The following is a 14,823-nucleotide window of genomic DNA, read 5'->3' on the forward strand; positions in this document are numbered from 1 at the left end:
CAATGCCTGGGCTGAGGGGGAACGTGGGCATGTTGGCCAGTGGGTCCCAGAGGCAAGTGTCTGAAATGAGACGGGAATCTGAGAGGTGGCTGCCCATGAAGAGGACTTCCAAGGACTGAGAGTGTCTAAAGCTGAATAACATCTGGTGGTGCGAGAAGGGTCTCTTTTGGGGAACCGTGAGAGGGACAGAGTCTGTGCTCTTCTCTGGCCTTTTTGTTTTGCTTTTTGTGTGTGTTTGTTCAGGACAAAGCCAAGGCAACAGGAAGAGCTGAAGTCTCTTGTGTCCACAGCATGGGGATTGGGGACTCCAGCCCTGGGCCCTCCCTGGAGTTGGACTCTACTCTTCCCTGGGCTACTGAGAAACCAAACCAAGCTTAGCACTGGAGGGAAGAGGAGGAAGGGGAGGGGAGGGCAGGGGAGAAGTCAGGAAGGCACTGAGCCAGCAGAGCTGTCTTCCTTTTCACCACCTGCTACAAACCCAAGAACCAGGAGAACACTGTCAGTCCTATGGAGCTCTTCACATCTCCCCACATGGAGCCCTTTAGTCAAAATCAGGGCTTCACCTCTAAGTGGAGAGGAAGGGTTTGAGGGGTTTCAAATGCAGCAAACGGGGCAATTGCCAGCAATGCCAAGGCCTGGAAGAATCCACAACTCAAAAAGCAAACACAATTGCTGGGCAGTTAGGCAGTTTGTCTGTTTTCAGGAATCAGGTGAAGGGAGGCAGGTACCTGGTGGCCCCTATCCCTTTGAGGTTGGCCCAGGTGTCCCAAGAGACTCTGTACAGCATCAGAGTGGGCACTGTGTGTACTTCCCAGGGAATATGAGCCTGGAAAGCAGGGCAGCACTTGGTGTTCCAGAGCTGGAACTCTGCCCCAGTCAGGCAACGAAGCTCCCCCCACTTCCCGGGACTCCTGTTACTTCTGCCACATTTCTCACTTACGCTAACACAGAGGTGGATGTGATAAGCTATGTCCAGTAAGATAAACTGTTTCACCAGGGACTTGGGGAGTGCAAAGCTCCCAACCTCTCCAGGATTCTTTGGCAGGACAGGTGTGTATGTGTGTGTGGGGGGGGAGGGGAAGTAAATTACCAGCCCACCTTTTTAGCAGGATGACACTGAGGTACAGAACACTGACCTGTCCCTACAGGATAGAGAAGGGAAAAAATGGGCCTGTCCTCCTGGAACCGGGCTCTTGTCCCCAGGAGGCCTCCTATTTCTAACTTGCAGGAGGGTGTTTTTCTAAAGGACCCCAGGACTGCTGTAGACTGGGAAACGACCCCTCAGAGCAGTGTTGGCAGGGACCAACCTCCTTCTAGCTCCAATTAGTTGGCCTCCTTATAGCTCTCATCGTTCCAAAGTGCTCCTGGGTGCCCAGCCAGTGGCCCCTGCCGGTTTCTGTGTGAGTGGCAAAGAGACAGGCCAGAGCTCCAGGCCCTTCCGAGGAGATGCTCATCTCACAGACCAGCAAAAAGGTGGCAGCTGCCTTAGAAGGCCCAGAAAATACCATTGTTGTTAATATATATTTTTGCATTTTCCCTTTGTGTTTTTAAAATAAAAAGTTCAGACCCACTGGGCCCGGCAGAGTAGGCTTGGTGGGATAAGGGACAGTGGGGCGGCGGGGGTGGGGCACTGGAATCCGCAAGGACCAGCTTAGTTGTTGGCTTCAGACATGGAGGCCACATGGTTGAGGCCTGCGAGCCCGGGGAGCCCGGCCAGGCCCGCGGCCCACGGGTCGGGCAGCGGGAAGTAGGGCCGCGCTGCGGCCACGTTCTCGGCCAGCGCAAAGGCCAGTAGGCCCCCCGCGTTCCTCTCAGCCTCCAGCTGGGCGCGCCCGAACAGCTTCATCTGCGTTTCCTCGAACTGTCGCTCGAGCTCCTGCAGGCTCAGGGTGCCCTTGGGTGCCGCCAGGAAGTGCTTGGTGGGGCTGGGGCCAGGGAGGCACACTGCAGCGCTGCCCAGGTGGCCACCCACCTCGCCCAGTGCGGGAGGCATCACGAAAGCCGCCTTGTCGGGGGCCGGGCCACCGGGCCCGAAGAGCAGACTGGCGGCCCTCCAGGCGGCGGGTTTGCGGCCGCGCCGGGGCCGTGCCATGCGGCAGCTCTGGCGCTTGATGTGGCGGTGCAGGTGGTCGGAGCGTGTGAAGCTCTTATAGCAGAACTCGCACTGGTAGGGCCGCACGCCCGTGTGGATGCGCATGTGGTTCTTGAGGTCGTAGTTGTGCACGAACTTGGCGTTGCAATGAATGCACAGGTAGGGCCGCTCCCCCGTATGCTTCCGCATGTGGATCTTCAGCTTGTCCTGCCTGCAATGTAGGGAGGGCCCCAGAGTCAGTCCCGCGGCAGATCACCATCAACCACTCCTAACCCTCTGCTCTGCTTTCCTGGCAACCTGCTGAGGCTCCCTAGTGCCATGGAGTAAAACCCCACAAATGGGACTCTAAACAGGTATGTCTACTTACTTGGATTAGAGGGATGGGGAAGGAGCAGTGTCCTGAAGAAGTCAAACGCCCCCCCCCAATCTCTTTTCACACATGCTCAGAGCCCTGCTTTTTAATCAGAGGCTTATCTCAGAGTGGAATATGAACTTGCTGGGAATGTACTTCTCCAGAAGTCGGCATTCAGCCTTAGTTCTTTGGTGGCACAGCAACTTTTCCTGATTCTAGATTAAAGTTTAATCTCACGCCCACTCTCTCCAGGCAACAGTCTCCCTCTGGCTTCCTCCTTGTGCTTTTGCCCAAAGCCCATGATCCCATCCCAGCCCCTGAGCTGTTGAGATCTGTCTGTCCTCCACACTAATCTGGGAGGCTACAGAAACTTGGGCACACCTTGTTCAAGTCTCCTGCATGGTAGCTTCTTATCCTAAGCCCTGGACTCTCCTCTTTGTCTACAATTTCAGGGTTTACAAAAGAACCAGGTGCAACAAGAATGCAGCCTAATCTAGGGGAATACTTTTCAGGGTTTAAGTGGTATTATTCAGAGGTACAGTATGGTATAGGGCGGGGCTCCTATCAGGGGTCTGGGAGCCCCTGCTCCAGCTGCATACCCACCACTAAATTGCTGAGTGGCCTTAGGCAACATACAGAACCTCTCTGCACAGAGCTGAACTTGGGGTCAGACATCAATTCCCATTGACTAGGGCTAAGAGAATGTGGGTTTATGTGAGCTAGAGTTTACACACCTCCTGGTGGTGTTGAAAGGAAAACTGACATCATGGTTGTTTTAATAAAGACTGAGCATTGGGTAAACAAGTTTAAGAAGCCTTTCAGCCAGGCTGAGGCACAGACAACCAGGTTCAAGATCATTCTGCAGCCTTTCCCAGCAGGGTGAGCAGGCCAGGAAGCTCTGTGTTCAACCTCACCTCCTCCCTGCATGTGCGGCTTAGATGGAGTGTCTGTATATAATTTGAAGCTTGGCTTTGAGGTCAGATGTGGAGCCCAGGTGTCCTCCCTAAAATGGCCAGATTTAAACCATCATACCAGGATAGCAGGCACCGGTCCTGGCCTCTTGGTGCCCCCTGGCCACTAGAGGTCTCACTGAGTCTTATTTTCAAAACTTTTCCCAGGGACAGGGCAGGAGTGAAAAGGACATTCCCATGAACACTGGCAGGCACCAGGGGAGGAGAATCAGAGAGGACAGACCTGGTCTTCCTACTTGTGCTCACAGGAAGGCTGGAGGGCCCCTGGGAGGGAGAGAGGAGGGGTGTAGGTAGACATGGAGGAGGAAAGGGGGTGCTATTGCCCAAGACTGACTGCTTTTCTTCACACCAGACCCTTCTTCCTATCACATTTCCCTGCTCCTGCCTCTTCTCTGCCCTACCAGCCACCCCCAGGCACAGTGTACCCTCCTGTGATAGCCACTCCCCACCAGTGCTGCTCTGGTATCTGAAACCCAAATTTCACCCAGAAGATTGGATTTTTGAGCAGGAAGGGGGCTTAGCATCCAGGCTAGTGGGTCCCAAACTTGAGCATGCATCAGAGCCATGGTCAGGTCTTTAGCACTGGGCTATATTCCCAGAGGTTCTCAGGTACTAGTTCTGGGGTGGCGCAAGGGGGACAAAGAATTTGCATTTCTAACAAGTTGCCAGATGCTGCTGCTCATCCATGGACCACATGCTGAGAACCAATGGCCTAGGCACATCCTTTACTCTACAGGTGCACAGACTGAGGCAAAGCCAGGGGAACCTATAAAGATCTCCCAGAAGGAATGGTGGAGCTGGGACCCTGGGAGACAAGGCCGCCTTCTCCCCACGGCACTGTGACCTGTGTGAAAATGTTAAGGATGTGGTGCACAGTGCCATCTGTAATACATAGTGATTCACCCAGGCTCTGATGACAACATAGATGCTAAGTGGTCAGTAAGCCTCCCTGACCAGGGCCAAGCAAAGAGCATGGCTCAGAATCAGCTGACTGGGGCTTTAAATACATCATCTCATTTAATCCTCACCACAACCTTAGGAGGTAGATTTTTTTTTTTTTTTTTTTTTTTTTGGCCGGGGCTGGGTTTGAACCCGCTACCTTCAGCATATGGGACCGGCACCCTACTCCTTGAGCCACAGGTGCCGCCCAGGAGGTAGATTTTTTTAAAGTCACTATTACATATAATTAGTAGCAATGACCCTAGGGCCGCTCTCAAACAATGTACAATGCAAATGGTACATCTCCAAATGTGAAGAGCCTACTATAAATATCCACAGCATCTCCCAAACTTCTCATTAGGGCATCTAAAATAAATCCCACTTTGGTGGCAACTGGCCCAAGTGTGTGAGAAGTGCTGAGAAGGTGCCTATAATGTCCTGTCATTGGGCACCTGCAATGGGTAGTGGAATCCATTATTTCAGTGGTCGTGGAGGGTGTTTATTCAGAGGCAAGGAATGGTATAGGGATAGGCCACCACTAGGAGACTGGGAGCCCTTGCTCTAGCTGCAGACCCATCACTAACTTGTTGGTGACCATAGCAACTTATTTAATCTCTCCCATTGTCCAGGGCTGATGGTGAGAACGTGGGCTTGTGTGAGTTAGAGTCAGCGCACATGGTGTGATTTCCTCACTTGGATGAAGAGAGGAGGCCCACAGGAGTCAAGAGCTTCCCAAAGGTATCCAGCCAGTGAGGGGCAGAGGGACCTGGCTGGCTCCCTGTGTGTGGTTTGCTTGCAAGCTGTTCTGGGGACGAGAAAGGGTGGATTTTTGTACAAAGTCTCCCAGCCTGTGGCCTGTATGGTCTGCCTCAAAAAGTGCAGAGCAGAATAATCAAAAGAGGTGTTATCCTCATTCTCATGAGGAAATGGAGGCAAAGGGAGGTACAGTAACACATTCTTAGCTTCCTTGATCTTGGGCAATACACAAATGTCATAGAACTGGGAGCAGCCTTAGGGAACACCTACTCCAACCACCTCACGTTACACAGGGAAAGCTGAGGCCTGGAAAGGGGAAGAGACTTGGGCAAGAGCAAGGTCACACACCTCCTCGGATGCAGGACCAGGCCCTGAAACTTGCCCCCCACTCTTCCCAAAGCACCTCAATGCCCCAGGAGCTGATGAGCCCTCCACTGATTTGTTCAGTGACATTTCCCATGCGCCATACTTCCTCCAGCCCTCCCTCAGCATGTGACGTGGAGGGTACCCATGCCTGCTTTGATGAGAACCTGCCAGATGCCCTTTCATATCCTATGCTGTGCACGACACTGAACGTAGGAATAGAGGGTGCTCATCACGTGCTTGTTGACAGGCCCGTGGGACAATTTCTGAATTCTTCAACTCCAAATTCAACACACTCCTCTCTGGGCCTTGTCTGCTATCTCATTCCATTCCTTTGTACTGGGGACTCAGCAAGGTCATAGTCACCCAAGCCTGGACCTATATTCTCCCTCCTGGCTCAGAGAGCTCATGTTCAAGAAAGATGAGCGAGTCCTCCTGAGCTCATCCCTGACTCAGAGGAGAGGGCTGTGGGCCTTGGCCCAAGGTCCTTGGCCTCCAGTATGGCTCCTAATCAGGACATGCCTTCCCAGCAGTGTACCCCCTGCACTTCCTGTAACCTGACGGTCCGAGACAAACTCTTCCTACTACCATTGCTAATAACATTACATTATCTTAATAAGGTTCTCAGAGCTATCCTGAGCGGGAGGACTGAAAGAAAATAAAGGGAAAGCAAAAGCCAGGCTCCTGGCCCTGTCTGGAGAGCAGACAGCTGGCACTGGAGGAGGGTGGGGAGTTGTCGCCTTTGGGAGTCTGAGAGGGACTTGGCAGGGGTTGGTGAAAGCAGGCTTGTCAGAGAGCCACTTCTTAGGGTGCAGAGGTTGTCCAGCCCTTCCCAGGATGGTGTGTCCTCCATCTTCTATCTTTGGGGCCAGTCTCTTCTCATCTTGCAGTTTGTTGCCCTCACTACTTGTCCTATTAGACATGGCAAGGCATTTCTGGGAGCCAAGCTGAGGCAGAATGTAGGGGTTGGGAGGGAGACTGGCCAGCCATGCTCTCTAGGAGCTCCTGGGTGGAAGGCCGGGGAGGCAGGAGGCAAGACCCATGTGGCGGGAGTCAAGAGGAGGGAGATGCTGAGACCTTTACAGGCTCAGCCGCAGGCCCAGTTGGCAGTGATGGGAGCACCTGGGACAACGACACATTTTGGGGGGCCACCTGTGATGTCTGTGTGTGCAGTAGTGTCCCTTTGCATGAGGACAAACACCTTCTGACCTTTTCTGGATCACTTGCTCCCTGGTCCTCAAAGCCTGTACCAGGGGTCACCTCAGATAGAGCCCTGCAGTCCTTCCTTATCTTTGGCCTGGCTCCTGGGCCCCTGGGAAGAGGAGGAAAAGCACCCCAGATGAGGAGGGCCTGGGGTAGCGGTGGTCCAGACTGCCTCTGCCTATGTCCTGGAAGAGCTTCTATCCTTAAGTCAAATTTGAAGGACAGAAGCTGTCTCTCTGGGGCCAGCACAGGAAGAAAACAGTGCCCTCGAGCTAAGCTAAGGAAATGTAGACACAGAGGGAGGCTGAAGGACTTAGAACCCGAGTGAGTATGGGGTGATCTGAGCTAGGAGGGGACAGCATGGGGATGGTTGAAGCCTTTGAGTTCCTGCCTAGGGGTATCTCACATCTGGAACAGATGAGTGGTGGGACACCTGGTGGGACTGGCTAAAATCTAGAGCTGAATCAGAGCAGAGGTTCCTGATACCAAAGAACAGACAATACCAATATGGGGAGGCCACTGTCTCTCCTGCCAGAGACCACAATGAAAGCAGTAGGCAGGGCCTTAGGGCAGAGCTCTGTCGGGAGGACTCCCATGCCCCTCCACCTTGGCTGTGGCTGCTGAAATCATTAGGATTGGTGTCTCCCTGGGATGTGGACGTTCTGGGAGGTGGCATCTGGGAGGCTAGAACTCAGAGCTTGGCCAAAAGTTCCCTGTTCCAAGGACCGTGAGCTTTCCCAGCATCAAGGAAGGCGGAAAGGAGGGCTGGTCAGAAAGCAGAAGCTATGAAGACGCTCGAACTCCAGGGGGAAACAGTGTTCAAGAGAGTTGGAGGGCAGCATAGCCAGGGTCCCTTTCTGCCTGGGTGGGGGCAGTGAAGACACTGTGGGGCCTAGTCTCAGAGAGTGGTGTGGCCTTGTAAGGGAGTCTGGGAGTTCTAGGTCAAGGAAACAGCCACTGCTGCTTTAAATGGCTGCCTAAGAGCCTCCAGGTGGGAGGAAGGGTATGGATCCTGGTTGAGGGAATTCTGCCAAAAAAAAAGGGCCCCATGGAAAGGCTGCTAGGGGCCTGAGCTGTAGAGAGCATTACAGGAAAAGCATAGAAAAGAGTCCTTGCAGGGAAGCTCTAGAGAAAGGGTGGGCAGCAAAGGACCAGTGGTTCTAAAGAATGTGTGGGAGGGGAGTGGGAAGTGTCCAACAAGGACAACCACAGCCCACACTGAGCAATAAAGTCCCTGGAGGGAGGCAGGCCTGAGCAATCTCCTCCACCCCTCCTGGGGACCCAAGAGCTTGTCTGATCTTTTTCAGAAGGGTCAGAACCCTGTGGGAACCAAGCAAGGGGAGGTGCTGATGGGGCTGGAATGCAGCTACCCTGGCTGGACACAGGTCTGGGGCCAGATGGCTGTCATCCTGCCAGCAGGAGAAACCCAGGGGAGGGCCAGGCAGATGGCTGATGGCCTCAGCCGCCCCACTGCTGATCTTGATGGGAAGGGGAGACTGTAGACACTTAGGCCACCTCAAGTGACCACCAGGAATGTGCTGGGAGGGAAGACTCTGGAATTTGACCCTTCTATGCAACACAGCCTTGCTTCCCACACCAGGAGGCCTACTCCTGGACAATGTTTCAGTGTCCAGAGGACAAAAGTTTGTCTGCAGTGACTGAACAAGTTTAAAGCTTTCCTTAGGAAGGCAGGGCCCACAGACTGGCCAGGTCCAGTGTGAACCTCACAGAAGGTTGTGCGTGGGGAGTCCCACGGGCAGGGAGTAGGGAAGGAAGGGCAATAGGGTTGCAGGGTGCTGGGTGAGCTCACTGTGTGGCATGGGTACCCTGAGACAGGCATCCCAATGTAGTTAGCAGCCCAGGGCTGCCCTAGAGGGAGAGGTGTTCCCAATGTCAGCCATTTTCCAGGGGACGGTGTGGGAAGTCCAGGAGGTGGGAGCCTGGATTGGCAGGAGAGGGTGCCCAAGGCTGATTCTGGGGCTTTCCTGCATCTGGCCTATGAAGAGCTTCCTGTGTCTTTGAAGCCATCTCCAAGGTGTTGGAGTCACGGGCTGGAGCCAGACCCACTGAAGATGAGTAAATATGGTTTGTGGATTTGGCTCTCTGGTGGTACCCTGGTTTATCTCCCCTCTGCCATCCCTTGCCTTTGTCAACCTCCGCACAGGTGTTCCCACCAGCACTGGGGGGCCAGGTGGCATCAGGCTGGCAGGCTATTATGAAGGGACGTCCAAGGGGGTAAACTTTAGGGACTTTGGGTCCAGCTGCTCTTTGGGACAACAGAAACAGTGCCCCAAGGTCAACACTGTGGCAGGCCTGGGTGGTCATCTCACTCCTAGGGGGAAGGGGGCACACCCTGGATATATAGGCCTGTCCCTCTGCCTGGCAAAGTCTCTCCACTGACCCTTTCTGTTTGGGGTTCCTCTCACAGAAGCAGCCACCCTGGAAGCCATCAGTGTTGTCTTTCAAAGCCATCACCAGAGGAGTCTGCAGAGCTATTTGAGCGATGTCACCATCACAAACGTATTTCTGAAACTCTTCTCTGGCAACTTTGAATAGAGTTTTGCAAGCCACCCAAGAGAGCAGGTGTCATTACTTTATAGGACTCTATACGACTCATTTTGTTTTTTTCTCCTGGGAAAGCGTAGTCCCTGATTTGGTATCTAACCTGATTCAAAATATTTTACACTATTCTCAGCCCAAAGCTTTGGCCCACTGAGGAAAATCAAAAGAATGAGCCTCCAGCAATTTCCAGTGATAAATCTCCACGAAGATGTGGGGTGCCAGCTCTGCCATTAAAATAAGCATGGGTCTCTAAAGGAAATTCTTTGAGGGGGGCAAGGGCAGTGTGGAGGAGGGATCTTGTCTCACAGGACATGGCTGAGAAGATCAGCCTAACACCAGGGACTACACGTGGCACAAATAGGCCATATTTTCCAAAGACGAGGCTTATACAAAACCTAGCCCTGGACAGATCTTCCCCCACATCATCCCACCAGTTATGTTGCAGTGCAGAGAAGGTACATCATGCACAGTTGTGCAAAAGTCACCATGCAGAGAAGACATATCATGCACAGTTGCTGATGGAGTGGAGTCTATGGAACTTGAGTGTCTATAATGTATTGATTTCAAATTTCAAATTTTAAAACAGCATAAAGTTACTCCTTTTCCTAACAAGGAAAGGCAGAGGGGAGAACATCAAAAGAGGCCCATCCCCTAGGCCCGACTCAAAAGTGATTGACAGAGCCTATGGGAATCTCCGCAGTCTCCTGGCCATGGGCTTTGCTGTCACACATGGACTGAGGTTCTACACATAGCCCAGCCATTTCCAGCGGTGCTTGCCTGTGGCCAGCCAGCCCGGGGCGGGGGGGGGGGACTGTAAAGGTTGGCAATAGCGACTCCCCATCTTCCCAGGGCATGGCTGGGGTGAGAGGACTCGTCATCACTTAGGACAGGCCCTGGCATGTGGAACATGCTTAAGCAAGAGTAATCGCAGCTCCTCTAAATAAAATGAAGGGGTGCCCTCCATCAGGGAGTGACAGACTGGACTCCCTGGATTCACAGTGGGCAGGGAAGGGAGGGAGAGGCCAAAGAGCGAAGGTGCTGAAGCCCCTTGCTTCTGTCCAAACCAGAACAGCTCTGCTCTTGCTTATTTTATGTCCTGGGCTTCCGCCTAATGTAGCATTTGAGAAAATACTTTACTAGAAGCGTTTAAAGTCAGCATACCAGGTGACGCCTAGTCCTGTCTACCAACAAAGTTGATCCGGGGGGCGGGGTCTTTCTGTCCATCCCCTGCCCTCTGGGTCCCTCTCTGCTAGCACCCCACAGCCTCTGGCCGTGCCCGCCCCCCACCCCGTCCCAAGCAGGGCTGCGAATGCGCACCTGGTGAAGCGGACCTCGCAGATGTTGCACATGTACGGCTTCTCCCCGGTGTGGGTCCTCATGTGCCGTGGCAGCTTCCCCGCTCCCATGATGACTTTGTGACAGATGGGACACTGCTGAGAGGCCTTGGGCTTCAACTTGCGCTCCTCAACCAGTGGCCAGGGTGGGAAGAGGCCTCCCAGGTGGGTGGCACTCAGGAAGTTGAGATAGGCACCATAGTCATTCTCTGCCTTGATGGGGCCCAGAGGCCCCCCAGGCAGGTCAGGGAACATGTCCTTAAAGAAGTCACTAGGGAAGGGCGGTGGTGGGGGTGGGGGAAGCTCCTCCTTTTCCTCCTCCTTGATCTTCCGGTTTTTGATGACCAGATCCAGTGGCCCACTGTCCATGGGCTGCTCGGGCAGTGGGGTGAAGGCACCGAAGTCCCCTGGCCAGAGATGTGGAAAGAAGTCGGGGGTGAATGGAGACAGGGAGGGTCTCCTGTCAGGGATGTTGCCTTTGGGGTACAGGTTCTCCCTTAGCAGAGATTCAATGGAGAAGTCCCGGATCACACCCAGATGGCCAGGGCTGCCAGCCTGGAAGGGGTCAGGGAAGTCCCTGGGTGTGTCCGAATAGGCCTTCTCTGTGAGATGGTCCGTATTGGAAGGGCTTTGGTGGCAGTTGATGTCCTGGGGGTCAGGCAGGTTTTCCTGGTCAGCAAAATCCTCTGTGTCATCATCATCATCATCCTCTTCCTCCTCCTCCTCATCCTCCTCCTCATCGTCATCGTCATCATCGTCATCGTCCTCTTTGTCGTCCTCCTCTGCCCCGTCCCCCCCAGGCTCCATGATCTCTAGGCACACATTCACGATGCATGGGATCTCCAGCATCCTGGCAGCGTTGAGGACGTGCTGGACGTTGCTGGCGGTGATGGTTAGCGTGGAGGTATAGGCGAACTCCAGGATGGCGGCCAGAGCCTCGGGCTGCACGAAGTCAATCTCGTAGACGTAGGGCTGGCTGGCTAGGGTGCCAGCCGTGAAGAGCTTCTTGAAGTACTTGCTGCAGGCGGCCAGGACGGAGCGGTGCGTCCGGTACTCCTGCTCTTGCACCACCAGGAGCACATCGCAGAGCAGCCCATCGTGCCGCTGCTCGTTGAGGCTGCACAGGATCTCACTGCTGTGGTTGGGGAAGGGAATGCCGATGAGCTCATCAATGCCATTGGCCATGATCTCAGCCAGAGCCCTGTGGAGACAACACAGAGAGGGAGATTGGGTTAGCCAGCACGATCCTGGGAGGCTGGGCCTCCATGGGCCCAAATCACCCCTTTGGAGTGACGGTTTCCCTGAATCATGAGGTTGGCCCTCCTGCCTCTCAGCTGGACCAGATCTTACCTGCAAATCACAGCCCGAGTCACAAGCTGGGGCTTTTCACCAGGCCACTGGGCTCATTCCTCTGGACTAAGACTCTTCGAGATAGGCTTCTCAATGGGCAGCCAGGGCCAGCTACTTAGAAAGGCTACAGAGGCTTCCTGCAGGCTTGAATTCACTGAATTCTGCTTTGCGGATGAGCAGTTGCTAAATACCAGGATGAACAGCCACAGGAAACCCAACTCTTCCCTGCACTACAGGGACGGTAGCCCCCTCTCTCTTCACCCATACAACGTCTGCGGGTCAAGGCCCACTCACTGTGTCTGCGTCTGCGGGTCAAGGCCCACTCACTGTGCCTGCTGAGAAGTGCTCAGGGTTGTTTCACAGACCCGCCCTGGCTCTGTAATGAACTGACACATTGCACTAGCTGCTAGGAAGCTTAAAACTAATTTTGTGGTCACTGTTTAGGAAGTGAATAGGGCCTCTGTGGCATATGTTTTACCTACTAACCTTACTCCTTGGCTCATCTTAGTTAATGAAGTTTCTTCTCATTTACAATTGTTGATTTTTTAAAAATATTAACACCCTATATATACATACACATGAGCCATTTCACCTATAAATAAAGATATAAATCCAAGTGCACTGTTAGTTCATTTATCATGTCTGGATTCCGTTACGCTCATGAAACATAAACCCCTGTGGGGAGAAGTCTCTTCTCAGATAAATTACATATGTGACGTGTGGCCTGTGACAGCCACCAGGAGAGGGTGAAGCAGAACAGAGGACAACAGGCATCAGCTTTCTTTTAGGAAGCACAACTCATTGCCCAAGTTCATCAACCTGGATAAACCTTGGTATACGTCTGAGTATGTAGGGCCCTATCCTTATGGCAAAGCTTGAACGTGGTCCATGGAGAAATCCTAGCAAAGGCCTCACCCTTATCATGATACAATTAAAGTGGGGAGAAAACAAAAAGAAAAACAAAACCTGAAAGCCCTGCATCCCAGTGGGAAGTGGCCTAGCAGTCCTTGTTTATCTTCTGGGTGTGGGTAGAGTTGGGGAGGGGAGGAGTGAGGCGTGCCAAGCCCACAAGATGAGCTGCGAGTGGGGAACCAGGGCATGTGGGGCGATGGTGATTCCTGCCACCTTCTCTTTTGTGGAGCAGTCAGGGCCTTCCCCAAGCAAAACCACCTGGCTAGGTGCTCAGAAGGTTTCCCAGAGCTAAGGCCTTGTGCTTCCACCTTCTCATCTTTTAAAGGTCCAGAGACCCCCCCAGTCTGTGCGTTCATTCCCTAAATATTATTGTGTGTTCCCCTATGCCAGGCACTGTACTGGATTCTAGAAATGCACAGACAACAAACAAAGAAGGCCCCTGCTCTAACACTGCTTAAGGGGACATAACAACTGTGATAAAAATCTAGCAAGGTTCACCAAAGAGGGCACACAGATGGCAAATAAGCCATCTTATCTGAAAAGATGTTTAACACCATTATCCATTAGGGAAATGCAAATTAAGACTATAATGAGATATCATTACATATCTATTAGAGTAGCTAAAACAAAACAAAAAAAATAGTGACAACACTAAATGCTGGTAAGGATGTAGAGAAACTGAATAACTCATGCATCATGGTGAGAATGTAAAATGGTACAGCCAGTCTAAAACAAGATTCGGCAGTTTCTTAATAAACTAAATATGCAATTACGAGATGACCAGTCATTCTATGTCCCAGAGAAATGAAAACTTGTGTCCACATAAAAATCAGTACACAAATGGTCATAGCCACTTTTTGCATAATAGTTACTCATTGGTAGACACTTGCTATCCTTCACACTGTGCGCATCCATGCTATAGAATAGCATTCAGGGACCAAGGAATGAACTCTTGACACAAGCACCAACCTAGATGAGTTTCTTGGGAATTATATTGAGTGAAAAAATTAATCTCAGTGGGTTATACACTATATGATTCCATTTATACAACATTCTTCATTACAAAGTTACAGAAATGGAGACCAGATGAGTGGTTGCCAGGGATTAAAGAGGGGTTGGAGGTGAAAGGGAAGTGGGCATAGCTATAAAAGGGAAAAAGGAAGGGACCCTGTGGTAATGAGAACATTCTGGATCCTGAGTATATCAATGTTGATATCCTGGTTGATACTGTGCTATGGTCTTGTAAGATGTTACCATTGTAGGAAACTGAGTGGGTACATGGGATGTAAAAATTATATCATTTTTTTTACAACTGCATATGAATTGATAATTATCTCAAAAAGTTTAATTTTAAAAAAGCAAATTGCAAGAAACAACCTAAATCAACCCATCATTCTCTCCCCATCTTATCACCTGTCCATCTACCATAGGGTATAATGCACAGGGAAGGGGAGGAGAGAACTGCTTTATCCAGGGTGGTCAAGGGAGGCTTCCATGAGGAGGCATTGTTTGAGCTGAGACCTAGAAGATAAAGATCCAGCCATGGGAAGATGTGGGAACAGTATTCTGGACTGTGAGAATAGCAACACAAAGTGGGCAGCCCCACCATGGTGCCCTTGCTCTGAGGGGCCAGCTTCTTTCTGAGAGGCCCCATTTATTTAACATGGTGGTTTTCTGCTGACAAACCATTCCACTGCTGCATTTCTCCAGGGGCTCAGATGGACTTGTGTTTACCCAGATCCCCCTAAGGGCCTGTATAGGGCTAGCTGATGGACACCCCTCCTTCTCTCTGACCAGGGAGTGGTCCCCCAGGCCAAGGCCTTGATAGTGCAGAGAAAGCTCCAAGGCTGCTTCCCACTGTCCAGAGGAGAGAAGCTCCCAGTGGCTCCCCACTTTCCCTGCAGCAGTGAGAGCCAGAGGAAATTCACAGGGCTTAGGAAACCAGGGCAGCCTGTGTGGCTGCACACCAGGGCTGCCAGGCCCTAGGAG

The 14,823-nt window shown here is 52.3% G+C and overlaps 1 protein-coding gene across 8 annotated transcripts in view; it reads right to left on the minus strand.

The window, feature by feature from the left end:
- Positions 1–1,332: 1,332 nt before the first annotated feature.
- The window catches only part of ZBTB7C (zinc finger and BTB domain containing 7C), a 370,876-nt gene continuing 357,385 nt past the window's right edge, over positions 1,333–14,823 (minus strand). For 6 of the 8 annotated variants that reach the window (XM_053571874.1, XM_053571876.1, XM_053571877.1 and 3 more), the window contains 2 exons: positions 10,556–11,773; positions 1,394–2,303 (listed from right to left, as the gene is read on the minus strand). In XM_053571874.1, the coding sequence (XP_053427849.1) occupies positions 1,652–2,303; positions 10,556–11,757 (1,854 nt within the window). In that variant the 5' untranslated portion in view covers positions 11,758–11,773 and the 3' untranslated portion in view covers positions 1,394–1,651. Of the gene's footprint in view, positions 2,304–10,555; positions 11,774–14,823 lie in introns of all 8 variants that reach the window. The other 2 variants (XM_053571873.1, XM_053571880.1) reach the window with 1 other exon arrangement.

Source organism: Nycticebus coucang, chromosome 19 (genome assembly GCF_027406575.1).
Source record: "Nycticebus coucang isolate mNycCou1 chromosome 19, mNycCou1.pri, whole genome shotgun sequence".
Classification (NCBI taxonomy): domain Eukaryota; kingdom Metazoa; phylum Chordata; class Mammalia; order Primates; family Lorisidae; genus Nycticebus; species Nycticebus coucang.